This window comes from Esox lucius, chromosome 13 (genome assembly GCF_011004845.1).
Source record: "Esox lucius isolate fEsoLuc1 chromosome 13, fEsoLuc1.pri, whole genome shotgun sequence".
NCBI classification, from domain to species: Eukaryota; Metazoa; Chordata; class Actinopteri; order Esociformes; family Esocidae; genus Esox; species Esox lucius.
In genome coordinates this window covers 4477902-4505120 of record NC_047581.1, presented here as the reverse complement: position 1 = coordinate 4505120, position 27219 = coordinate 4477902, and the positions used below count along the sequence as shown (strand labels likewise).

The 27219-nt window shown below is 45.9% G+C and overlaps 1 protein-coding gene across 1 annotated transcript; it reads right to left on the bottom strand.

The window, feature by feature from the left end:
* Nucleotides 1-627: 627 nt before the first annotated feature.
* LOC105027824 (bile salt-activated lipase-like) lies at nt 628-19539 on the bottom strand. Its single transcript, XM_029124862.2, has 12 exons — nt 19356-19539; nt 18847-18956; nt 13236-13371; nt 12659-12781; nt 12298-12495; nt 9085-9215; nt 8876-8983; nt 7861-7975; nt 3987-4173; nt 2318-2515; nt 1064-1238; nt 628-717 (listed from the first exon to the last, which is right to left on the bottom strand). The coding sequence occupies exons 1-12, from the start codon at nt 19537-19539 to the stop codon at nt 706-708; spliced, it is 1677 nt and encodes a 558-aa protein (XP_028980695.2). The 3' UTR covers nt 628-705.
* Nucleotides 19540-27219: the final 7680 nt, after the last annotated feature.

The following is a 27219-nucleotide window of genomic DNA, read 5'->3' as shown; positions in this document are numbered from 1 at the left end:
AAATGTAGGTGTGTGCGGCATAGGCCTCTACACTCAAGTGAAGCACTAAATGGATGATTTGACACTGAGTCACTACACATTCTGGTTACTCTGTCACTGCATGCATTGGTGTTGAACTGGATATTTTTTGGATGGGTTGATATGTGTTTTTATTCTTCTGATTTGCATTTTATGGTGAATTGTTTTGATCCTGACAACACACAAACATACTTAATGACTCTAAGTTCTGTATATTTCCAACAGATCTTGAGAGTAACATAGCTTATATGTAATGTATGTAATACCGGACTCAATGGGGCTGCTAAAAAGATCAGTTCTAATATATGAAATATACATTTTAATAATTTAGCAAATACTCTTCTATCAATTTACAGGAAAACTTTTAATGCATTGTTCAAGGCAACCTGAAAAATGTACAGCCTTTTCACCCTCCGGGCAAAGAGACTCAAACCAGCAACCCTTCAGTTACCATACTGGACCAAAGGTTTTATCGCTAGGCTACCTGCCGCACTGTGTCGCAATACACTAGAGAATGAAATCATCACTGTCTGTGTTTTCTATGTAAATAACTAAGTTTCAGGAAAAGCAGCTCCCCCTCCTGGAACTGGAAGAGAACTTCAAGATGTATGGAGAGATATCTTCATATGTTGATTTTGGTTCAGTTTAGCCTTTCCATGTGCTAAAACTTTGGAAGGGAAGCTGATCCTAGATCTGTACCTATGGGAAACATTACCTTTTTGTTAATTACAGTAAGTTTTTTGATTTGATACATTTATTTTTCTTATCCTTTTTGTTTTATCAGGAACATATGACAGAGAACACATCCTCATTATCAGCAATGACCTGGGTTCAATTGGGGACAACTGCCTTGCTAAGGGACAGGGTGACAGAATTGTATTGAACTTTCCTACTTAAGGATTTGACTAGTCAGATGCTCTAACTAGTGGGCGACGATGTTGTCCCTTGCAATGTCAATCAATATCAACACACTTAAAAATGTAATTCCACCTCTTCTTTCAACATTATATCAAAAAGAAAATCTGTTTAACCTCTTCAGACTGACCTCAACATATGGAAGACTGGCATAGGTGCTGGTCCAGTACTTCACATACTGACTCCTCAGGTTGTGCTTGATAGACGACTTTTTGATTTTGTTATTGATGACAAGGTAGGGGTGTTCTGAACAGCTGAACTCTGGCCAGGTGGTCGGTACCTTACTCACTCCTTGGTTGGGGTCACTGTGACAAAAAGGTGAATTGACTCATTCAAGAGAAGAGATATATAGAATTAATTTCAGGAATAAAGCAATAACAGAAGGAAAGATGCAGTCTGTTACTGCAAAAAGATATACAACATGGATCTTAAGGCTTTTTCCAAGTTAAAATAAGCAAATATTTTGTATCTAGATCTAAAAATGTATCTGAAGATTAAATGACAATCTAGGCTGAATCTAGATCCCTCCAAACATTAAATGACAAAGAATTGACAGTACAAACCATAGACTGTATAAATAATGGACGACGCCCTTTCGCTCTTTTCCATTGGTGAAAAATGAAGCCACCAGTGTCCTGATACAGCACTGACACATTGGACTTGCGTCTGCGCAGATAGCGATCTTGGGACCAGTTCTGCGCAGTAGTTATGCGCAGTAGCGAGAAGGAAGTAAAGCCGTAAAGCCGCGAAATCAACGGCCCCACCCCTGTGCCCCGCCCTCACTCTCCCTCGCAGAATGCGCATACCGTAATCAATCGCAAGTCCAAGTACAGTACAACCTTTGCTTGTTAAACCTAGACGATATGTTATAGCCTAACTTACATCATGTTTAACCTTAATTTAGAATAGGCCTAATACAAAAATAATTGGTAACTTCTAGCTAACGATCACCTGCTAGCTATTAACATGGCTATTAACGAGGCTTGTTGTCTTTTAGCTAACGTTAGCTAGCCCATTACATTTATTTACTAATTAAATAGCTTATAAATTTAACTTACCGAAAACAATTCAAAGATCGATTGGAAATGCCAGATCGGTTAGCACAATGTACTGCAGAACAACCCATTATGTCCGTGTGAAATTTTATCAATTATAGAAATTTAGAGATTAAATGTAAAGTTCCAATCTCCTCAGTCCTCCGAAGATTCAGTGGCTCCTCGGCTCAGATAGCTGTCAATCACAGCTGTGAATCACGACGTCACACCACCGTTTTTAGAGCATTAAATAACTAGCGATCGAGACGTTTTGGCTTCACTTTTCAGGGCTTGTGCGGCACGCTTGGTACAAACATATCTGACACCAAGTTAATGACAACCATTTTTACCCTGTTCTGGCAAAGTTGGTCCAGTATGAAATCATGTACTCAGAGAGAGTGCGGTGCCTTGGAAAGTAGCCCAGAGGTGTGTCAAAGGGCTTGCCAAAGACGTACTGGACATCCTCTTCATGCTCAGCTTCCACCCAGCTGGGGAAACCAGGGATGCGATTACCCATGTTGAATAGGTAGGAGTAGGTACGCGCACCACTGGAACAAAAAGCATTTTAAAAAATGACAGAAGTGACAATAACAGTATGTGCTAATACTTTTGAATGATTCTTCTGTGTTATAATGATGGTAAGCAGGTTGAAGGACAAAGAGAGGTTGGCATTTAAGCATTCTATACAGCAGGGAGTAAACTCCAATTGCTAAAATGAGTATTTGTTCCAGCAAATGATTGAATTATGTTCAACTGGTTTGCTGAAGTATGCCATGTAGTTAACGTCTCAAATCTGCTTTTGGGAACAACGTAACGTACCAGAGTCAATTGGTTATATATTTAGATTAATTATAATCAAATGTTATGTACTTTCTCATGTGTTAGATGTTTTATGTAGATCTCAGATTGAGTAGCTGCTGCAGGAGCAATAGAATACACGTATAATACTTAATACTTAAACTTGGAATGGACAGATTTACTGTACTCCAATGATTATGTTTGGTTAGACCAGCCAGGAGCTCCTTTATCTCCTCCCTTCAGTTGAGAAGAACAGTACATCAACATTGTTTTAGTGTATAAGTATAGTTAAGTATATTCTTCAAATACTCAAATTGTAGTAAAATCCCTTAAGAATGTTGTACTTTTTGCAGTTTTCAGATTTCAATTGTGCTGATACTTCCTATGTTTACCTATCAGTTTTGTTCACAGATTTGATCTCTCTGTGCCAATTTCCAGCCAGATGGTCAAAAAACTATATCTAACTCTTCTTCCCCTGTGGTTCATGAAATAGACTCACCACACAAAAGATCTCTGTGAATACTTAACATGCACACCAACACTTAACATGCATAAGGTGAATGGTATGACTATATTAGTGAAATAATGTCAGTTTTAAGTAGACAATTTCCATTTCAGCTTTTGCTGAATGGTTGCACGTTTTAAATTCATGAATTTTGATAATGCTAGTTAAGCTAACACTGGGCTGAAGCCAAAGTAAACATAAAATGTGTTTGTGGATTATAAACATGGTGGTTTGAATCCTGAATGCTGACTACTGTAGTACACGAGACTGTATACCATGGGAATTACATAACATTTTAGTGTGTTAATTGTATAGTTATAGCAATAACAGTTAGGCATCTCAGGTTTTTGAGGTATATTGCCAATATGCCATAGCCCAGCTCTATGACCAGGCACTCCTCAATGCATTGTGCCAATATACAGCTACCCATAGTATATTGGTTATACTGTACCACAACCCCTTATTACTTAATTGTGACACCATGGGCCTTCAGACATACACCAAAGGAAGATACATTTCAAACCAATATGAGTTTTCAAAACACTTGAAATCAACTTGCAGCAGCAGTGAACAAGGTAAAGGGATGTTTTGGAACACTATTTTACGGTTATATGTATTCAGGATCTTGGGTCAGAAGACAAATAAAATAATATACTAGTATCCTAACAAGAAGAGTTACACCAAGAATAACTTATAGCATTGAACTGAAAACTCACGAAGTGGTGGGCATCTGGTTTTTGTTGATTGAAGGGACATCTACGCCTGCAAACAAGTGACCATCCATGCTGTTGACGCCTGCTAAATAGTCTATATTGGCTGCATTGTGGAACAACTTGCTGGGGTGTTCTGGGACGAAGTCGCCATCCACTACTGGGGCATGCTCCAGCAGCTCCAGCACAGATCCTGTTTTATCAAGAAGGCTATTTTGAAGCTTAGCATATACAACCTATTTTCCAAAAAAGTTGGGACGCTGTGTAAAATGTATGCAATGATGCAAATCAATATATTCAGTTGAAAGTTCACTGCTCAGAAAAAGTAAGAGAACATTTAAATCACTCATCAGGTCTCGATGAACAAAATATTTTAAAGATCAATATCTTTACTGTACATTGTATAATTCATTGTGAAAAAAATCACAGGTTGTTCCAACTTGCATGAATTTAGTCTTGGCAACTCATACTCATATATGGCAACTCATACTCATAATTTGCTGAGAACAACATGACGTAACAACGGTTAATGGAAACCAAAATTACCAACCGATTGAGGGATTCAAACTCAAAATCAAAGAATACAATTGAAATCAGAGGCTGTTCCAACTTGCGTGATTTTCATCACGGCAACTCATTATGTGACTCAGTAATGTGTATGGCCCCCACGTGCCAGTGCACTCCGCGACAACATCTGGGCATGCTCCTGATGAGACAGTGGATGGTGTCTTGGGGGAACTTCTCCCAAGACACCATCAGGGCATCAGTGAGCTCCTGGAAAGTCTGCGGCGCAACTTAACGGCGTTGGATACACCGATACGTAGCATCCCACTGCACCAGTGTAAGGTCTGACGATGGGTCTGAGGATTTCATCCCGGTACCTAACAGCAGTCAGGGTACCGTTGGCTAGCACATGGAGGTCTGTGCGACCCTCCAAGAATATGCCTCCCTAGATCATCACTGACCCACCGTCAAACCAGTTATGCTGTATGATGTTGCAGGCACCATAACGTTCACCACGGCGTCTCCAGACATCTGTCACATGCTCAGTGTGAACCTGCTCACATCTGTGACTCACGGCAGGTTGGTGACGCCGCTTCTGTTGTTGTCTCCTCCGGGGCCGCGGACCCAGGGTTGCGGATCGTGGAGGCGTTTCATAGCTCCAGCCAGCCTCTGGGAAGGCCGGAACCAGCACGCACCGTACTGGGTCCCACACCAGAACCCCTTCCATCTCATCATGTTCCCAGGATTCGTACTCCACCTCCGAATCTTCCCGATGAGAGGGAAGCCGATCCCCAGTCCCCCTTCCAGGTGTACTCCCCCCTCGTCCAACAAATTGGAGGGTAGTAGCCGGAATAAGCGCAGAGACGCCAAGCTTCCTCCTCCGGCTTTTCCCATGACCACAGGTAGTCATCCCTGTGGCCATGGCAGGTTTTTGGTGCTTGCTTGCGGGTTCCTTTTTGGTCTGTCATTCTGTCACAGGTTGGCGTAGGGGTGGAGAGGAAGGAACCAGGCGCAGGCAGAGTGGCAGTCGATGATGTGATATTTAATTGAAAAGAACACTGAGCACCACTTGATTGGGACCTGGTGTGAGCGACAATTGGAGACAAGACAAATGAAGGTCACCGTCACAGAGGGGGATCATTCAGCTTGTTACACAGTGCAAAAGGCAGCATCATTAATGGTATGGGGGTGCGTTAGTGCACATGGCATGGGTGACTTGCACTGCTGTGAAGGCACCATAAATGCTGAACAATATACAACTCTGGAAAGAATTAAGAGACCGCAACAAAATTATCAGTTTCTCTGGTTTTACTATTCATACGTATGTGTTTGAGTAAAATGAACCATTTTGTTTTATTCTATAAACTACTGACAACATCACCATCATCTTCTTCCACTTATCCGGGGCCGGGTCACGGGGGCAGCAGTCTAAGCAGAGATGCCCAGACTTCCCTCTCCCTAGACACTTCCTCTAGCTTTTCCGGGGGGACACCGAGGCGTTGCCAGGCCAGCCGGGAGACATAGTCCCTCCAGCGTGTCCTAGGTCTTCCCCGGGGTCTCCTCCTCCCTACTGACAACATTACTCCCAAATTCCAAATAAAAATATAGTCATTTAGGGAATTTATTTGTAGAAAAAAACAACTGGTCAAAATAACCCCAAAAATATGCATTGTTTTCAGACCTGGAGACAGGTCTGGTGATTGGGCTGGCCATGACAGGGTTTTGATCTGGTGGTCCTCCATCCACACCTTGGCTGCTTGGCATGGAACATTGTCCTGCTGGAAGACCAGTTCTCAGAGTTGGGGAACATTGTCAGAGCAGAAGGTAGCAGGTGTTCTTCCAGGATAACCTTGTACTTGACTTGATTCATGTGTCCTTCACAAATACAAATCTGCCCAATTCCAGCCTTGAAGCATCCCCAGATCATCACTGATCCTCCACCAAATTTCACACTGGGTGCAAGACACTGTGGCTTGAAGGCCTCTTCAGGTCTCAGTCTAACCATTAGACGACCAGGTGTTGGGCAAAGCTGAAAATTTGAAAATCACAAGATGGCCTTACTCCATTCCTCTACGATCAAATCCTTATGGTCTTTTGCAAACTTCAGCCTGGCTCTTCTTTACTTCTCATTGATGAAGGGCATTTTTCTAGCTTTGCACAACTTCAGCCCTGCCCCTAGGAGCCTGTTTCGAACCGTCTTCACCGTGCATTTCAACCAATTTGCTGTTTGCCATTTTTTTTGTAGGTCACTTGATGTCATCCTACGGTTATTGAATGACATTCGTATGAGTTGACAGTCATCTCAGCCGGTGGACAGTTGTTTTTGCCCTCTGCCAGTCTGTAGCTTTGTTGTCCCCAATGTCTCTTGCTTGATCTTGTTCTTATGAACCACTGTCTTTAACATTTTCAGGATGGAAGCAACCTGACGCTCACTGTAGCCCTCTGCCAGTAAAGCCAGAATTGAACCCTTCTTTTCCTCAACTTTTCTTTTCAACTCTTTTGTCATGCTGAATAGTTATTTGGTTATTCAAATTACCTTAGAGGTACTACTTCCACTGTTTTTGCCATCCAGCTGGTCCTATTGCAAGAAGTTAGTGATGTCCACAGCAGTGGTTTTTATACTTTTCCTCGTTAAACTAGATTTGGTTTGGGTGATTACATAATCAGTAACTCATTAAGTAAAATGAGGTGTGCCTGTGTTGGAATTTAACAGACACTGGAATGGAATGGCTGCCATACATGTAGAGATGCTGATTTAAGAAAAATTAGGAGTGGTTTCTTAATTTTTTCCAGAGCTGTAAATACAGGTTATGGAGCAACATGTGCTGCCATCCAGACAATGTCTTTTTCAGGGAAGGTCTTGATTTTGTCAGCAGGAAAATGCCAAACCACATTCTGCACGTATCACAACAGCATGGCTGCATAGTAAAAGAGACCGGGTGCTAAACCTGCCTGCCTGCAGTCCAGTCCTGTCCCCCATTGAAAACATTTGGCGCATTATGAAATGACAAATACAGGAGACCCTGAACTGTTGAGCTGCTGCAATCCTATATCAAACAAAAATGGGACATTCCACTTTCAAAACTACCCCAGTTGGTCTCCTCAGTCCCCAAAGGCTTACAGAGTGTTGTTAGAAGAAGGGGGGATTCAACACAGCGGTGAAGATGCCCCTGTTCCAACTTTTTTGTTGTCTTTGTATTATTTTCAATTAAATATAAGGATAAATATAAGGATAAATGATTTGCACATCATTGCATTCGGTTTTCATTTGCATTTTACGCAGCGTCCCAACTGGAAACAGGATTATAAAAGGTATTGTAATCTAATCCACTGTAACATGCAGATGAATATTGCAGTCCACAGTCCCACTGCTGACCTTTTCCCAACTCCCCCAGCTCTATTTTTCTAGCTAAGGTGAGAGCGACCGGCTCAGTGATTTTCAGACAGGTCATCATCTGCTCATCAGTAGCACAGCCCACTTTCTCAGCTATCTGTGATCACAAACATGGTAGAAATAAAGAATTGTGTTTATCCAACTAAATATAGTATTCATTTAGCTATAGGTGGAGGACCAAAAGAAAAGGGCCTGGCAGTTTTAACATGGGTAATGCCCTTGAATGCTTTTACCATTTTAATTTGGTAAACTGTTGGGACTTACTCATAGTCCTGTCCACCAGGGTCATCAAGAGGAATCAGCCAATGAATAAAACATTTCAAATCGACTTCTAAAAAAAAGAGATGCCTCCATGATGCTACCTGTGTGCTAACTGAATATAGTCCTTTATCAATCTCTAAGATCCCAGTGTCACTGTGACCATGATTGAATATCATGGTTCAGTGGCATTGCAACAACAATCTGAAGGACAGGCTTCAAAGGGCTAAAACTCCACAGTTTTAAAGATAAAAGTATATAATAATAAGAATTAACATTACTTAATCATTATCTTTCCATTACTATTTACTTCCTATGTTAGTTGTATTGATTTATTTTCTCATGTTATAATCCTGTCTTATACAATATTTTTGAATATAAATCTGTTTTTTATGTGTTTTTGTTTTATTTCTCATGATTGTGAAGGCAGAGTATTTTTTTGTGTAGTTGTATTGTGTAATGTCAAAATAAAAATGTTGAACAATGTGGATTTCAATGAGATGATTACTAAATTAGACTTTGATCAACTAAGCAATAGATAACTTGTGGTATCTATATGAATGCATGTTGACTAAGGTTTGTACTACAAACCTTGTTGGCCACTGTTGTTGTCATGACATTTCATAAAAACACATACCGAAAATACACTTTTTGTAAAACAACAACAGTCAGTTGATTAAAGTAACATGGCAGATGAATGAGGAAATAAGAAAATGTATTAGAGCAACCACAGTTGGACCTTATTAGCCAGCGGGAGCGGGTTGGTCTGCAGGGCCCAGGGACTTAATGCGGTGCCGCACTGTGAGATAGCCCAGCGAAACAGGCCCTTGTTATACGGAGACAGCATCTGGCGGGGTTAGAAAGATAAAACTTGGTTCACAAAAATGATAACAGAAGCATTAACACACTGTCTATGGCTTCTTTCGCAGTAGTTAAACAGTTGTGTACCTGGAAATTTACACTGGCTGCACCTGCAGATTGACCAAAGACAGTAATGTTTTCCTTTGCTCCGCCAAAGGCCTGAATATTTCTGTGAACCCAAGCAATGGCAGCATGCTGGTCCCAGAGTCCATAGTTTCCTGCCATGGAAGCAAACATCTGTCAATAAGGCAACTTTGAAGGACCCAAAATAAACATCTCATGTGGATCAGTTATGTGCTGATGGGTTTCACTTCTATATATTCCATATTCCATTCCATTAGAGATAGGGTGAGAAGCTCGGTCACCCGGGAGGAGCTCAGAGTAGAGCCGCTTCTCCTCCACATCGAGAGGGGTCAGCTGAGGTGGCTTGGGAATCTGTTTCGGATGCCTCCGGAACGCCTTCCTGGGAAGGTGTTCTGGTCCTGTCCCACAGGGAGGAGACCCCGGGAAAGACCTAGGACACGCTGGAGGGACTATGTCTCCCGGCTGGCCTGGGAACGCCTCGGTGTCCCCCCGGAAGAACTGGAGGAAGTGTCTGGGGAGAGGGAAGTCTGGGCATCTCTGCTTAGACTGCTGCCCCTGCGACCCGGCCCCGGATGAAGCGGAAGAAGATGTATGTATGTATGTATGTATATTCCATATTATTATTTCCCCATTAACTAGGTACAGTGATAGAGAAGTTATTCTCATTAACAATGATGACCTGGCCAAAGGCATAACGATTGCAAAGACAACAATCAATTACACATGAATAGAATGTACATCAATACTTTATGTACAATGGAATATGTAAAAGTAAGTATCAATACATGACACCACCAACGGTGACACATTATGTACAGATGGATAGGGTGCTCAGTAGGTGCAATTGTCATGGTGCGGTGAGCAGCAGCGCCACCGTGCCATAGTTTCTCAGTTTCCATATCTCACGAACACATCCCGGACTGTCACATGTTTCCAATCTTCCACACCAGGTCCCAATCTAGCTAATTTGTATGTGTATGTATGTTTCCCCTCTGCTCCCCACATTGTGGCTCATTGTTCTTGTCGTGTTTGGATGTTGTGTGTGTTGCTGTTGTTAGTAAGTACTTGTTCCATTGCATATTGTCATTTTTTCTGCTATAGTCAGCCCTTTGCTTTTGTGTGTTTTGTGCTTGGTGTTTGTTTATTTCTTGTCTATTAAAGACTCCACACCGACTACACCTGCCTGCACCTGGTTCCTTGCTCTTGCAACACTGCACTACACCACCTTTTGTGACATAATGAGCCACCTAAACTGGAACCAGCAGGCTATGACAGAGGAGGATCACCTGTGGAATCGGCGCCTCCTCTTATGCATGCTCGGCACGTTCCTCTACCGAGACATGGAGCGGGATGCTCCCTTTACCGTGGAGCGTGTCGAGCGTGTACTCGGGGAGGCATGCAGACAATGGGCCATCACCAGCATGAAGGAGCTGCTGGCCCGGTACCCATTTCGTCTGCAGAGGGACATCTTCCCTTCATCTGGGAAAGCACAGAAGAAGAGGGCGAGGTGCCCAACGATCGGTCCGAGGTCCCCCCAGGAAAATTTAAGGGGGGGGCTGAGTGGGTGCCCGAGGGAAGTCCTGACGGTGCCCCCTCTATGTCCGGTGCCTCCTCGACCCCGTGCAGGCTGCTGCACATCGCTTCCTGCTCCGCGGCCTTCCGCCGCCCCTGTCCCTGCGCCACGGCGCCGATTGCCCCCTGCTGCATTGGAGCAGCAGCCAGCGCCTCCTACCTGCCAGCAGCGGCAGTCAGCGCCCCCTGCTGCATTGGAGCAGCAGCCAGCGCCTCCCACCTGCCAGCAGCGGCAGTCAGCACCCCCTGCTGCATTGGGGCAGCAGCCTGCACCGCCTGGGGCCGAGGGGGAGTGGCCTGCACCGCCTGGGGCCGAGGAGGAGTGGCCTGCACCGCCTGAGGCCGAGGAGGAGTGGCCTGAGCTTGCCGGGGTTTGGCCGCCACCGCCCTCTCCTGTCCCAGCCGCCCCGGCGCCCCTTCCTGTCCCGGCCGCCCCGGCGGCCCCTCCTTCGGCTCTTCCGGCTACCGACCCTCCGTCGGCTCTTCCGGCTACCGACCCTCCGTCGGCTCTTCCGGCTACCGACCCTCCGTCGGCTCTTCCGGCTACCGACCCTCCGTCGGCTCTTCCGGCTACCGACCCTCCGTCGGCTCTTCCGGCTACCGACCCTCCGTCGGCTCTTCCGGCTACCGACCCTCCGTCGGCTCTTCCGGCTACCGACCCTCCGTCGGCTCTTCCGGCTACCGACCCTCCGTCGGCTCTCCCGGCCTCTGACCCTCCGCCGGCTACCGACCCTCTGTCGGCTCTCCCGGCTCCTGACCCTCCGCCGGTTATGCCTCCCCGGCCTGTCCCGACGGCTCCGCCACCCTGGTTAGTCTCGGCTGTTCCGCCCCCTCGGCGGGTTTGTGCCGATGGGGGTACTGCGGTGCCCCGCCCCCCCCTCCCTTGGGCTGGGGTTCGTCTTGGCCTGTCCGGTGGCCGGGCCTTTGGGGGGGGTACTGTCATGGTGCGGTGAGCAGCAGCGCCACCGTGCCATAGTTTCTCAGTTTCCATATCTCACGGACACATCCCGGACTGTCACATGTTTCCAATCTTCCACACCAGGTCCCAATCTAGCTAATTTGTATGTGTATGTATGTTTCCCCTCTGCTCCCCACATTGTGGCTCATTGTTCTTGTCGTGTTTGGATGTTGTGTGTGTTGCCGTTGTTAGTAAGTACTTGTTCCATTGCATATTGTCGTTTTTGCTGCTATAGTCAGCCCTTTGCTTTTGTGTGTTTTGTGCTCGGTGTTTGTTTATTTCTTGTCTATTAAAGATTCCACATCGACTACACCTGCCTGCACCTGGTTCCTTGCTCTTGCAACACTGCACTACACCACCTTTTGTGACAGCAATAGATCATCACATTTATTTCTAGAGATATAAGGACTGGTGAAAGTGTCAGGTTTGAGAGTCTTGCATTTCATTTCACTCTCTGGAAGCAGAAAATTGAAAAGCAGGCTAAGGTAGTGCTGACTTTAGGTAAGATCAGTGTGAGTTACGGACGGGAACTAGAGCTGTTGTCATATAGTAATGACATTGTCTGCATCTTTAATAGTGTGGGGCCAATCTGAGAATAATATGAGAGAACATTCTGAACCACCCCTAGATACTTTAGGGCTTTATGAACCTGGATCCTAATGCCAAATGCTGCTTTGCTTGCTCACCTGGTGCATTGGAGTCCCCTGTGCTGAGAAATCCCAGAACACCAACACGGTAGTTCACAGTAACAATTATCACTTTTCCCCTGTCCGCTATCTCCTTCCCATTGTAAAGGGAGTTGCCCAAGAAGCTGACATCATTGGAGGCCCTGAGGAGGAAGGCACCGCCAAAAAGGTACACCATTACAGGCAGGCCCATGGACACTGGGAAGATTGGAAAATAATGACAAACCACTTGTTTGTGCATACTGTAGGACCATAGGTTACAATATTGGTTCATCACCGGGAGGGGGTGTCATGCAATCTTGTCCCGGAAGAAATCTTCATGGCTATTTGACTAAAGCATTGCTGATTATGTGAAGGCTACCTTGACCCTTGTTCTGAGGGACAAAGATGTTGAGGTAAAGAAAGTCTTTGCTGCCATGAGTGCTAGACTGCATCAAAGTCACCTGCAGACATCGCTCCTTGAGCTCATATGCATTCAGTACACCTTTAAATGAAAAATAACATGAAATAACATTTCTTGCATGTAAACTAAAAGTTATTGATCTATTGGATTGGCATGCATAACAATTTTAAACATTAGAAAATAGGGTTTTTATTTCCATAAAAGTTCTTTAAATTCCTTGGTCTTTCTTCCTTGTTTGAGTGATTCCTGGTTTGGGTGATACAACCAGAATTTAATAAAAAAAAATATTTAATGTTCCTGGAATTTTCAACCCTACTCTGCATGCAGGTTTGCAAGTGGTTCTGAAATATTTTTCTTAACAGGCAGTGGGGGTCAATGAACATATGTTGGCTCAACTGAAAATAATTAACTATTGAGTGCTGCTTTTAGCCCCTCATCAAATTTAGTAAGCCATGTGAGAACAGATTACTAAATGAATGTCAGAGAGCAGATAGATGTGAGTGCATAAGAGAAGAGAACATTAATAAACACTTACCGTCCCATCCCCGATGGGGTTTTGGCTTCTCAAACCTTTCTGGCGGATCAGCAAATGGAATTCCCTTGAACACATCCACCGACCGACCGCTAAGGAAGCCCATTCCATGATTTTTCCCTTTCACCATTCCTCCCTCCTAGCTGCACCGATATTCAATATCTTGCATCAATATTTTAGTCTAAAAAACAGTTTGATGAAGACAGCTGTTGAAGAATAAACTACATTATACTTAAGCAGCTTAAGAAATTGATTAGGATAAAATCATACATACTTTGTCTGAAGTAGCACACCCCAGACATGTGGCAATTGACAGAATATTCCAGAGCACATCCATCACCAAACTAAAGCTGATATCAAAACATGACGAAAGTATTTCCTCCCTGGCAGTATTTATGCTTTTTAACTGGTCTGGATACTATGTCACCACAAAGTATGCACTAACTGATAGGCATGACTAACTGATAATGTTCTTTTGAAGTCAATGTCATATTTTTGTACAGTCTATATGGGTTCCATAAACATGATAGTCTGGTGACTCCAGTCCCAGAGCTGCTTGTGCTTTTGCCCACTCATTGTCAGGCCATTGAAAAGCTGGAGGTGGGTGCAGAGGGTTCTGTTGTTTTATTGTTCATCCAATGATGTCAGAGGACAAAGCAACTGTCTTCATTATTTATAGTGACGTTTCTTTGCTACTGTAACATCATAAATGGGTGTGGAAGTTTCACGATTAAGGATGCCAGCTTTAAAGACAATACTAGCTGCCTTGAGTACTGGACTTGTTCTAAGTCGCCTGCAGCCACCACTACTTGTACTCACAGGCTTTTTATACAGCTCTGGAAAAAATTAAGAGACCACTGCACCTTTTTCTTTCCTTTCCAAAAAAGTTAAAAAGGAAGGTTGAGTAATAATTTCCTTGGGCAAATAAAGACTTGACATGCTTAATTATGAAGTCAACACATCAACCCATTTTCTGGGTCAGGAACATTAAAACAATTCTCAGGTCTTCTAGAAATCCTGGTTGGAGCATTCTGGATATCCACCTACAATACTGATTCTGGACATCCTCCAACATTGGAGAAAACAAACATTTATTTTCATTTCCAGGAATTTAGCAATGTTCTGTATTATTTTGCTAGGTTTTACAGGAGTGACCAGTGTGAGATTATTGCAGGTTACAGTCTGAGTAGCAGGTGTTAAGGTGAGATAAAAATGGGAGGAGGACCTTGGTTTTATCTTTCACCACAACTCCCTCTGTGGACAACACTCACACGGATCAGGTATCTCAGGTCTAAATAAGTTCCTGATTATAAGGTTGCAATGAACAAATGGTGTGGAACTGGCTTTGAGGGCCAGAGTTATTGAACTCTTAGTTTATGAGTATAGTTGAAGTCTTAGTTTATTGTCAAGACAATTTAGTGTTGAATAAAGACTGATAAACAGAGCATTCAGTTCTGTATTTAGGTGTACAACTACACAGAACCTTTGGTGAACAATTGCATTACTAGGGGGTTATGTTGCTTTTGAAGTCTGTGCCATATTTTGGTGCAATCCATTTTTTAATTGGGTACCATTCAAGTGCATGGTAAGAGTCAGATAAGGCTGGTTCCCAGGGCTGTTATCAATTCAGTTGTCACTCCCTTCACAATTATGTAAGGAGCTGGGCCCTTATTTATCAGTGTTGTGTAGAAAAGCTTGTACAAAGATTTACATTTACTCGTAAAAAGAAAATTTAGAATGTTCACCACAACCAAAAAGTTGCCATTCACCAATTGCTCGTTCACTTGATTTACACAAACCTGTAAGTACTTTGCCTTGATAAAACAGACACATTCTAAAACATTGTGCTTGTGCACATGAAGTCTAATGCCTCATCTGAGTGCATAATATTGTATGACATTAATAAGAAATGGTTTGATTTGAAAAGATACGCAAAATAGTATGATCCACAAATGGGATTTAAGTCCAACAGAAGGAGGGTGGAGAGACTCTTCACTCTGCAGTGGACCAGGGGCCTCACGTATAAATCTTGCTGTGCGTACACATGATCAGAGGTGCGCTTAAATGTATGCACATTCTTAAGTATAAGTAACATTATATATCCCACAGTCTGATCTCACTAATGGTTTACGAAAATGTTCATACGCAACATTGATAAATAAGGGCCCTGGAAACTAAGCATTCATACTTAGTGGGCCCTTGATGGGTATGATTTAAAAGACAAAGAAATTACATAATGATGATGATTATACTAAACATATAATAATAATCTAGTCTATATTTTCCATGTACATACTAAGAGAAATGTTCGGTAATATGATGATGATATGACAGGTATTTATGATGTTTTGAGTTGCGTAATTGTAATGGCTTCGAGGAAGGAGAAGCACCCCTCCATGAACTGCCACCTTAACGTGGTGGAGGGGTTTGAGTACCCGAGTGACCCTAGGAGCTATGTTGTCTGGGCCTATATGCCCCTGGTAGGGTCTCCCAAGGCAAACAGGTCCTAGGCGACGGGTCAGACTAAGAGCGGTTCAAAACCCCCTTAATGATGAGTAAAATTTTGAGTTCCGTGACGTCACCCGGTATGGCGCAGCCGGGGCCCCACCCTGGAGCCAGGGTTGGGGTTGGGGCTCGTATGCGAGCGCCTGGTGGCCGGGCCTTTCCCTATGGGGCCCGGCCGGGCTCAGCCCAAACGGGCGACGTGGGGCAGCCTTCCCGTGGGCTCACCACCCACAGGAGGGACCATAAGGGGCCGGTGCGGAGAGGATCGGGCGGCAGTCGAAGCCGGGGGCCTAGACAACCAGATCTCTGGACAGGGAAACTAGCTCTAGGGACGTGGAATGTCACTTCGCTGGCGGGGAAGGAGCCTGAGATTGTGCGTGAGGTTGAGAGGTTCCGATTAGAGGTAGTCGGGATCACCTCCACGCACGGCTTGGGCTCTGGAACCACACTCCTTGAGAGAGGATGGACTCTTCACCACTCTGGAGTTGCCCATGGTGAGAGGCGGCGGGCTGGTGTGGGTTTGCTTATAGCTCCCCAGCTCTGCCGCCATGTGTTGGAGTTTACCCCGGTGAACGAGAGGGTCGTTTCCCTGCGCCTACGGGTCGGGGATAGGTCTCTCACTGTTGTTTGTGCCTACGGGCTGAACGGCAGTGCAGAGTACCCGACCTTCTTGGAGTCTCTGGGAGGGGTGCTGGAAAGTGCTCCGACTAGGGACTCTATCGTTCTACTGGGGGACTTCAACGCCCACGTGGGCAACGACAGTGACACCTGGAGGGGCGTGATTGGGAGGAACGGCCCCCCTGATCTGAACCCGAGTGGTGTTCAGTTATTGGACTTCTGTGCTAGTCACAGTTTGTCCATAACGAACACCATGTTCAAGCATAAGGGTGTCCATCAGTGCACGTGGCACCAGGACACCCTAGGCCGCAGGTTGATGATCGACTTTGTTGTCATCTCATCTGACCTGCGGCCGTATGTCTTGGACACTCAGGTGAAGAGAGGGGCGAAGCTGTCAACTTATCACCACCTGGTGGTGAGTTGGATCCGATGGCAAGGGAGGAAGCTGGACAGACTCGGCAGGCCCAAGCGTACTGTAAAGGTCTGCTGGGAACGTCTGGCAGAGTCTCCTGTCAGAGAGATCTTTAACTCCCACCTCCGGCAGAGCTTCGACTGGATCCCGAGTGAGGCTGGAGATATTGAGTCCGAGTGGACCATGTTCTCCACCGCCATTGTCGAAGCGGCCCGCTCGGAGCTGTGGCAGTAAGGTCTCCGGTGCCTGTCGGGGCGGCAATCCCCAAACCCGGTGGTGGACACTGGAAGTAAGGGATGCCGTCAAGCTGAAGAAGGAGTCCTATCAGGCCTGGTTGGCTTGTGGGACTCCTGAGGCAGCTGACGGGTACCGACAGGCCAAGCGGACTGCAGCCCGGGTGGTTGTGGAGGCAAAAACTCGGGCCTGGGAGGAGTTCGGTAAAGCCATGGAGAAGGACTATCGGCTGGCCTCGAAGAGATTCTGGCAAACCGTCCGGCGCCTCAGGAGAAGGAAACAGTGCCCTACCAACGCTGTTTACAGAAGAGGTGGACAGCTGTTGACCTCAACTGGGGATGTCGTCGGGCGGTGGAAGGAGTACTTTGAGGATCTCCTCAATCCCGCTGTCACGTCTTCCATTGAGGAACCAGAGGATGAGGGCTCAGAGGTGGACTCGTCCATCACCGGGGCTGAAGTCACAGAGGTGGTCAAGAAACTCCTCGGTGGCAAGGCACCGGGGGTGGATGAGATCCGCCCTGAGTACCTCAAGTCTCTGGATGTTGTGGGGCTGTCTTGGTTTACACGCCTGTGCAACATTGCGTGGCGGTCGGGGACAGTGCCTCTGGGATGGCAGACCGGGGTGGTGGTCCCTCTTTTTAAGAAGGGGGACCGGAGGGTGTGTTCCAATTATAGGGGGATCACACTTCTCAGCCTCCCCGAGAATGTCTATGCCAGGGTTCTGTAGAGGAGAATACAGCCGATAGTAGAACCTCAGATTCAGGAGGAACAGTGTGGTTTTCGTCCGGGCCGTGGAACACTGGACCAGCTCTATACCCTCTACAGGGTGTTGGAGGGTTCATGGGAGTTTGCCCAACCAATCCACATGTGTTTTGTGGATTTGGAGAAGGCATTCGACTGTGTCCCTCGCGGCATCCTGTGGAGGGTGCTTCGGGAATATGGGGTCCTGGGTCCTATGCTAAGGGCTGTCAGGTCCCTGTACGACCGAAGCAGGAGCTTGGTCCGCATTGCCGGCAGTAAGTCAGACTTGTTACCAGTGCATGTTGGACTCCGGCAGGGCTGCCCTTTGTCACCGGTTCTGTTCGTAATTTTTATGAACAGAATTTCTAGGCGCAGCCAGGGGCCGGAGGGTGTCAGGTTTGGGGACCACACGATTTCGTCTTTGCTCTTTGCGGATGATGTTGTCGTGTTGGCCCCTTCAAACCAGGACCTTCAGCATGCACTTGGATGGTTTGCAGCCGAGTGTGAAGCGGTGGGGATGAGAATCAGTACCTCCAAATCCGAGGCCATGGTCCTCAGTCGGAAAAGGGTGGCTTGCCCACTTCAGGTTGGTGGAGTGTGCCTGCCTCAAGTGGAGGAGTTTAAGTATCTAGGGGTCTGTCCTGGTGAAAAAAGAGCTGAGCCGCAAGGCGAAGCTCTCAATTTACTGGTCAATCTACGTTCCTACTCTCACCTATGTTCATGAGCTTTGGGTCATGACCGAAAGGACAAGATCCCGGATACAGACGGCCGAAATGAGCTTTCTCCGCAGGGTGGCTGGGCGATCCCTTAGAGATCAATCAATCGGCCCAGGATAAGCGGAAGATGATGGATGGATGGATGGAAGGAGAAGCAGGAGAACAAGGCGATGCGTATTTGCTGTGTTTAATATTGTAGAGACAGCAGCGCCGCTTAACAGTGCTCTTATTAACAAAGAGAGACAATAACACACAAAGACAGGGGAAGCAGAGGGAACATATATACTGGAGGGCATGATGAGAATGAGAACCAGGAGAATGAGAACGCCATGTGGGCGGAGAGGGCTCATCACGCTGCGCTCTAGCGATGTCCGCGTCCAGTTCCCACACCACCGGCGCCCATGATGCACGACGCCGGGAGCACGGGAGCATCATCCACTCTCCTCCGTGTCATGCTGGTGGGACAGCGCGTCGGCCCCAACGTTCTTGCTCCCCGGTCTGTATGTGAGAGTAAAAACAAACCGGGTGAAGAACATAGCCCACCTTGCCTGGCGAGGGGTCAGCCTCCTCGCTGCCTGTATGTATTCCAGGTTTCGGTGGTCCGTCCAGACGAGGAAAGTGTGTTTAGCCCCCTCTAACCAGTGCTGCCACGCCGACCGGGCTCGAACCACGGCCAACAGCTCACGATCACCAACGCCGTAATTCCGCTCAGCCGCACTGAGCTTCAGAGAGAAGAAGGCACAGCGTGTTACGACTCCCCGTCCGTTGGGAGAGGATGGCACCGAGCCCGCAGTCGGACGCGTCCACCTCCACAATGAACTGGAGCAACGGGTCGGGATGGGCCAGGACCGGAGCGGTGGTGAAACAATGTTTCAGTTCCACAAACGCCTGCTCCACCTCTGCGGTCCATCGCAACCGGGTCGCCCCCCCCCTTCAGAAGGTAGGTGATCAGAGCCGCAACCTGGCTAAAGCCCGGGATAAACCTCCTGTAGTAATTTGAGAAGCCTAAAAATTGTTGCACTTCCTTCACCGTGGTCAGGGTCGGCCAATTACGCACAGCGTCAATATGATGCTCCTCCATAGCCACACCTGCGCTGGAAAAACGATACCCCAGGAAGGACACAGACGACTGGAAAAACAGACATTGTTTGGCTTTCACATACAGGTCATGCTCCAACTGTCTAACAAGCACTTTGCGCACCAACAAGAAATGCTCAGCGCGGGTAGCCGTGTATATCAAGATGTCATCGATATACACTACCACGCCCTTGCATAACATGTCCCTGAACACATCGTTGATGAAGGATTGAAAGACTGATGGAGCATTCATCAAACCGTACGGCATTACTAAATACTCATAGTGGCCGGATGTGGTGCTAAAGGCTGTTTTTCACTCATCCCCTTCCCGGATACGTATCAGGTTATAGGCGCTCCTGAGGTCTAATTTGGTGAAAAAGCGAGACCCGTGCATCCTCTCCACTTCCGCAGAGATCAAAGGGAGAGGGTAGCGGAACGGAATGGTGATCTTGTTCAGCGCCCTGGAATCGGGCACAAACCACCGTCCCTCTTTTTCACAAAAAAGAAATTGAGGAGACCCGTGACTTGGAGGGCCTAATGTATCCCTGTTCCAGTGATTCCTTAACCCACGCGGCCATGGCCTCCGTTTCGGTACGAGACAGTGGATACACGTGACCCTTAGGGAGTGTGGCTCCGTCAATGAGGTCTATCGCGCAATCCCCTGGCCTGTGTGGCGGCAATATTGTGGCCTTAGCTTTGGAGAAAAACGCCACCAAGTCCCTGTATTCGGGGGGAATTGGCACGGCGGGAGCACTGTCTGGACTCTCCACTGAGGTTGAGCCAACGGAAACACCCAAACACCTACCTTGACACTTCCGCGACCACCCCGAAAGACCTTGACTAGACCAGGAAATAATGGGGTCATGTAGAGACAACCAGGGGAAACCCAAAACGACAGGGAACGTGGGAGAGTCGATAACGTGAAAGGAGAGGGTTTCGCTATGTCGGCTGCCGGTGACCATAAGGAGAGGGACAGTGCATTGGGTGACCAGACCTGACCCTAGTGGCCGGTTGTCCAAAGCTCTCACGGGTAGGGGGGTGGTAGGGACTTGAAGGGGAATATGTGAACGTAGAGTGAAGGACATATCCATGAAATTCCCAGCTGCGCCTGAATCTACCAGCACCTTACACTGGGAAAGCAACAGAAAACCGGGGAACTCAACAGGGACAGTGCACAGAGAGAGGGGAGAGGCAAGTGGTGAATGGGTGTGTGCTTCCTGGGGTGACGCGGAAGTGCCATGCCTGTCGCCTCTCGACTCGGTGAAGGAGGTGTGATGTGGTGCTGTGGTACGGCCTCGTCTCCTTTTGGAGGCAGTCCACACCTGTCCTCCTCGACCTCTGCCCGAAAGCACAGCCGCCCCCAGGTCCATGGGGATGGCGGTGTCTGGTTGACAGGGCGGAACGGGCGGGCCTCTTCCGGGATGTCCTCGGGCAGCCAGCAGGTTGTCGAGACGGATGGATATGTCTACCAGTTGGTCAAAGGAGAGGGACACATCCCAACAAGCTAGCTCCCTCCGGACGTCCTTGTGAAGGCTGCATCGATAGTGGTCGATGAGAGCCCGCTCGTTCCACCCTGATCCCGCTGCCAGGGTCCGGAACTCCAGTGCGAAATCCTGCGCCGATCTCGTCCCCTGCCGTAGATGGAACAGCCGTTCACCCGCCTCTCTTCCCTGGTGTGGATGGTCGAACACAGCTCGGAAGCGGCGGATGAAATCGGCGTAGCTGCCCTGGGTGGGTCCCTCTGTGTTCCAAACGGCGGTGGCCCACTCCAGGCAGGAGATGAGCGAGGAGATCTTCTGGGCGTCTGTCGGCGCAGGATGGATGGCCTGGAGCGCGATGTCCACTTGTAGCAGGAAACCCTGGCAGCGGTCCGCCGTCTCGTCGTATTCCCTAGGCAGCGGGATGTGCATCTAGGTGCTGTACCACTTTTAACACGGTATCCATCACGGCGCCTAGGCTGGCCAGCATAGTTGAATGTTCCTTAACCGCTTCCGCAACACCGGCCTTGCCTTCGGTTCCTTGCTGCTCCATTTATTTGGCGGTGTGTTATTCTGTAATGGCTTCGAGGATGGAGAAGCAGGAGAACAATGCGATGCGTATTTGCTATGTTTAATATTGTAGAGACAGCAGCGAAGCTTAACAGTGCTCTTATTAACAAAGAGAGACAATAACACACAAAGACAGGGGAAGCAGAGGGAACATATATACTGGAGGGAATGATGAGAATGGGCTAAACAAGACAACAGGTGAAATGCATGAATGAGACGGGCGGTGGTGTCAGAAGGCCGGTGACGTCGACCTCTGGAGCCTGCCCGATGCAGGGGGAGGAGAGGCAGCAGAGGGCGCCGTCATCACAGTAATCAATAAATTGTTCTGTTGTCACCAAACCCTTAAAGATTATTAAAGAACAAACAGAAAACAATTTAGAAAATGTTTGTTGTGTCATGACATGTCATACCTGGTTCACCTTTTATTTATTTACTTACAACTCCGTTTCCAAAAACGTTGGGACACTGAGTAAAACGCTTTTGCAACCTGATCTCAGGGGACTACGGTGACTATTTTACGTAAATCCATGGCACCCGAATTTGGATGATATGTAACTGTCAGCACTGGTAGGAACCCAAATGCAGACCGGATGAGTGAGGTGCAACAATATGTATTTATTGAGAGCAGGGAAGGCTGGGGAAGTAGTGGGGTTCGTTCGAAGGCAGGAGCAGGTGCAGAGTAGTCATGTGCAGGCAGGAGGTCAGTACCCAGGCTGGCAGCAATGGTACAGGTACAGTGGAGATAACAAATATTTGATACACTGCCAATTTTGCAGGTTTTCCCACTTACAAAGCATGTCATTTTTATCATAGGTAAACTTCAACTGTGAGTGACGGAATCTAAAACAAAAATCCAGTAATTAATTAAGTAATTAATTTGCAATTTATTGCATGACATCAGTACTTGATACATCAGAAAAGCAGAACTTAATATTTGGTACAGAAACCTTTGTTTGCAATTACATAGATCATATACGTTTCCTGTAGTTCTTGATCAGGTTTGCACACACTGCAGCAGGGATTTTGGCCCACTCCTCCATACAGACCTTCTCCAGATCCTTCAGGTTTCGGGGCTGTCGCTGGGCAATACGGAATTTCAGCTCCCTCCAAAGATTGCAGCTCCCTCTGCAAAGGGGAAAGAATGACTGCACCGTATTGAGAAGAGGATGGATGGGGCCATGTATTGCGAGATCTTGACCGACATCCTCCTTCCCTCAGTAAGAGCATTGAAGATGGGTCGTGGCTCAATGCCCTTGCTGATGGAAAGAGGTTTTCACTCAAAATCTCACGATACACGGCTCCATTCATTCTTTCCTTTACACGGATCAGTCGTCCTGGTCCCTTTGCAGAACAACAGCCCCAAAGCATGATGTTTCCACCCCCACTCTTCACAGTAGGTATGGTGTTCTTTGGATGCAACTCAGCATTCTTTCTCCTCCAAACACGACGAGTTGAGTTTTTACCAAAAAGTTCTATTTTGGTTTCATCTGACCATATGACATTCTCCCAATCCTCTTCTGGACCATCCAAATGCTCTCTAGCAAACCTCAGACGGGCCTGGACATGTACTGGCTTAAGCAGGGGGACACGTCTGGCACTGCAGGATTTGAGTCTCTGACGGCGTAGTGTGTTACTGATGGTAGCCTTTGTTACTTTGGTCCCAGCTCTCTGCAGGTCATTCACTAGGTCCCCCCGTGTGGTTCTGAGATTTCTGCTCACCGTTCTTGTGATCATTTTGACCCCACGGGGTGAGATCTTGCATGGAGCCCCGAATCAAGAGAGATTATCAGTGGTCTTGTATGTCTTCAATTTTCTTATAATTGCTCCCACAGTTGATTTCTTCACACCAAGCTGCTTACCTATTGTAGATTCAGTCTTCCCAGCCTGGTGCAGGTCTACAATTTCTGGTGTCCTTTGACAGCTCTTTGGCAGGAAATCATTAAAAGTGCTCAAGTATACATCTATATATCAAAAGGAAACAACCTACTCATTCAAGGGTATTTCTTTATTTTTGCTATTTCACACATTTTAGAATAATAGTGAAGATATCAAAACTATGAAATAACATATGGAATCATGTAGCAACCCAAAAAGATTAAAAAGATCAAAATACAATTCATATTGTAGATTCTTCAAAGTTGTCACCCTGTGTTTTGATGACTGCTTTGATGACACTCTTCTTTTTGCCCCACTTTTTGCCTCTCTCATCTTTTTGAGTGGGAGAACTTGCACAATTGGTGGCTGACTAAATACTTTTTTGCCCCACTGTACCTACTTGATTTAACCAATGCACCTTGGGGTTTATGCCCTCTAAACCAGGATATTAATTTGTTATGTCAGATAAAAAAGTTTAGTTGTGATTGAATAAGTATTTCATAGTGAACACTAAAAACATTGTGTAATTAGTTGAGAACAAAATGACGTAACAATGGTCAATGGAAACCTAAATCATCAACCGATTGAGGGCTGGATTCAAACTTACACTGAAAATGTAAGAATACAACTGAAATCACATGCTGTTCCAACTTGCATGATTTACATCACGGCAACTCATTATGTGGCTCAGTTGTGTGCACAGCCCCCACATGCCAGTGCACTCCCAACCCCCTCCACCAATATGCCTTCCAGACCATCACTGACCCACCGCGCGGTCATGCTGGATGATGTTTCCGGCAGCATAACGTTCACCATGCAACTCTTTTATGTCTGTCGCATGTGCTCAGTGTGAACTTGCTCTCATCTGTGAAGAGAATGGGGCGCCAATGATGGACCTGCCAATTCTGGTGTTCCTTGGCGGATGCCAATCAAGCTGCACGGGCTGTGAGCACAGGTCCCAGCAGAGGAAGTTGGGCACTCATGCCACACTCATGGAGTCTGTTTGTGCCAGTTGTGTCAGAAATATGCACACCAGTAACCCACTGGAGGTCATTTTGTAGGGCTCTGGCAGTGCTCCTCCTGTTCCTCCTCGCACAAAGGAGTATATACCGGTCTTGCAGCTGGGTTGATGCCCTTCTATGGCCTTGTCCAGCTCTCTTCGTGTAATGGCCCATCTTCTGGGATCTCTAAGGTCTTTAGACTGTACTGGGAGACACAGCAAACCTTCTTGCGATGGTATGTATGGATGTGCCATCCTGGAGGAGCTGGACTGCCTGAATGGGCTACAGGTACCGCCTCATGCTACCAGTAGTGTCAAAACATAAAATTAGAGAAGAATCAGTCAGGAAGGATTAGGAAAGAGCAATTGTCTCTTTCCATCACCTCCAAAACCATTCCCTTTTTGGTGTTTGTCTTGCTGTTGCCTCACCAGTGCACCAGTTGTCACTTTCATTTTCACCAAAAGAGGTGACATTGATTCACAGTCGCTCATGCTTCTTAACTGGACAGATTGATATACCTGAATTTTCATTGACTTGGTGTTTTTCTGTGTTGATTACGTGCTCCTGTAAGAGAAAATTATATTGTTCTTTAATCAAAATATTTCCACCTAATATAACCGGACTCAAAGTAATCAAAGAATCTAGGTACGAAAGGCGTCTTTGTAATTCCTTCACTAGCCATGCCCCCTACTCATATTACTCAAACATTAAACACAGAACCGATACCAGGTTATTTTCTGGTCAAATCATTTACCTAAGTTACAGCATACTAAATGAAACCACTATAGAAATGAATATAAACACAACTGCCAATGTAATATAAAATAATAATAACTTCAAAACATCATATTTTAGTTCTCAGTTTCAAATTTCTGTCACAGTTCCCTTAACTTTTTTTGAGCAGTGTATATAAAATTGTACATGTACATGTTTTAACAAGATGTGCCGATTATAAAGATAATCCCATCTATTTATATATATATTTGTATAATTGAGAGGAATTGTATGCTATGTATATATATAGAGAAAGAAGGAATATGCAATGGTGAACTACAGGTGTACTGTACTGGGGGCAGCAACTTAGACCAGTACACTATGTAACGTTATCACATGTAAATCTACTTTTTAACTGAAAAGTGAAAAGAAGTAAATCATTACGTTTTAAAAAAGATAAATGGACAGTTACACTTAGGCCTAGAACTTATATTAATGAGAAAATTATCTTTATTCACGCAAATAGAAGATACACACCAATATGCTATCTTTAGTCGCTGGCTTATCCCTCATTCAACCCCCATACAAACTGTCTGGGACCGTGCCATCTGTTCTCAACACAGTGCTGATCTTTCTGTGTCACATGTGTGTTAAGAGCTAGTGAGATGTGCCAGCCCACAACCCTCTACCAATTCCCATGCTTTTAAAAGTGTTTTCACCAAGGTTGTAAGCTTGATATTTTTCACAAGCTGTCACATTCACAAGGGAATTTTGTGGCTGTCACCTAAAACCTGAGCAGGCCTAAACATGATCTAAGTTGCTTTTTCTTTCAATTCATCCATGACAGAATCTAGATATGTAGTAAGGAGAAAAAAGTATTCGGAACGAATCTCTTCCAAGAGATATGTTTATTAACCTTAATGAGGACCTATGCAGATCAAACAGAAATACAGTGGATATAAAAAGTCTACACACCCCTGTTAAAATGCCAGGTTTTTGTAAAAAGAATGAGACAAAGATAAATCATGTCAGAACTTTTTCCATTATTATTGTGACTTATAATGTGAACAATTCAATTGAAAAACCACCTAAAATCTTTGAGGGGGAAAAATGAAAAATAAAAACCTTACAATAACCTGGTTGCATAAGTGTGCACACCCTCTTATAACTGGGGATGTGGCTGTGTTCAGAATTAACACATCACATTAAAAATCATGTTAAATAGAAATCATTACACACCTGCCATCATTTAAAGTGACTCTGATTAATCACAAATAAAGTTCAGCTGTTCTAGTAGGACTTTTTCTTGGTTGCATCTCAGAGCAAAAGCCATGGTCCACATAGAGCTACCAAAGCATCAGAGGGATCTCACTGTTGAAAGATATCAGTCAGGAGAAGGGTACAAAATAATGTCCAAAGCATTAGATATACCATGGAACACAATGAAGACAGTCATCATCAAGTGGAGAAAATATGGCACAACAGAGACCTTACCAAGAACTGGATGTCCCTCCAAAATTGATGAAAAGACAAGAAGAAAACTGGTCAGGGAGGCTTCCAAGAGGTCTACAGCAACATTAAAGAAATTGCAGGAATTTCTGGCAAGTTCTGACTGTGTGCTACATGTGACAACAATCTCCTGTATTCTCTGAATGGGCTATGGGGTAGGGTGGCCAGACGGAAACCTTTTCTTACAAAGAAAAACATCCAATTCTGGCTGAAGTTTGCAAAAACAAACATCAAGTCTCCCAAAAGCACGTGGGAAAATGTGTTATGGTCTGATGAAACCAAGGTTGAAAACATTGCCATAATTCCAAAAGGTATGTTTGGCACAAAACAACACTGCACATCACCCAAAGAACACCATACCCACAGTGAAGCATGGTGGTGGCAGCATGTTTTTTTTCAGCTGGAACGGGGCCTTAGTCAGGGTGGAGGGAATAATGAACAGTTCCAAATTTTGGCACAAAACCTTCAGGTGTCTGGAAGTTCACGACAACAACCCAAAGCACACATCCAAATCCACAAAAGCATGGCTTCACCAGA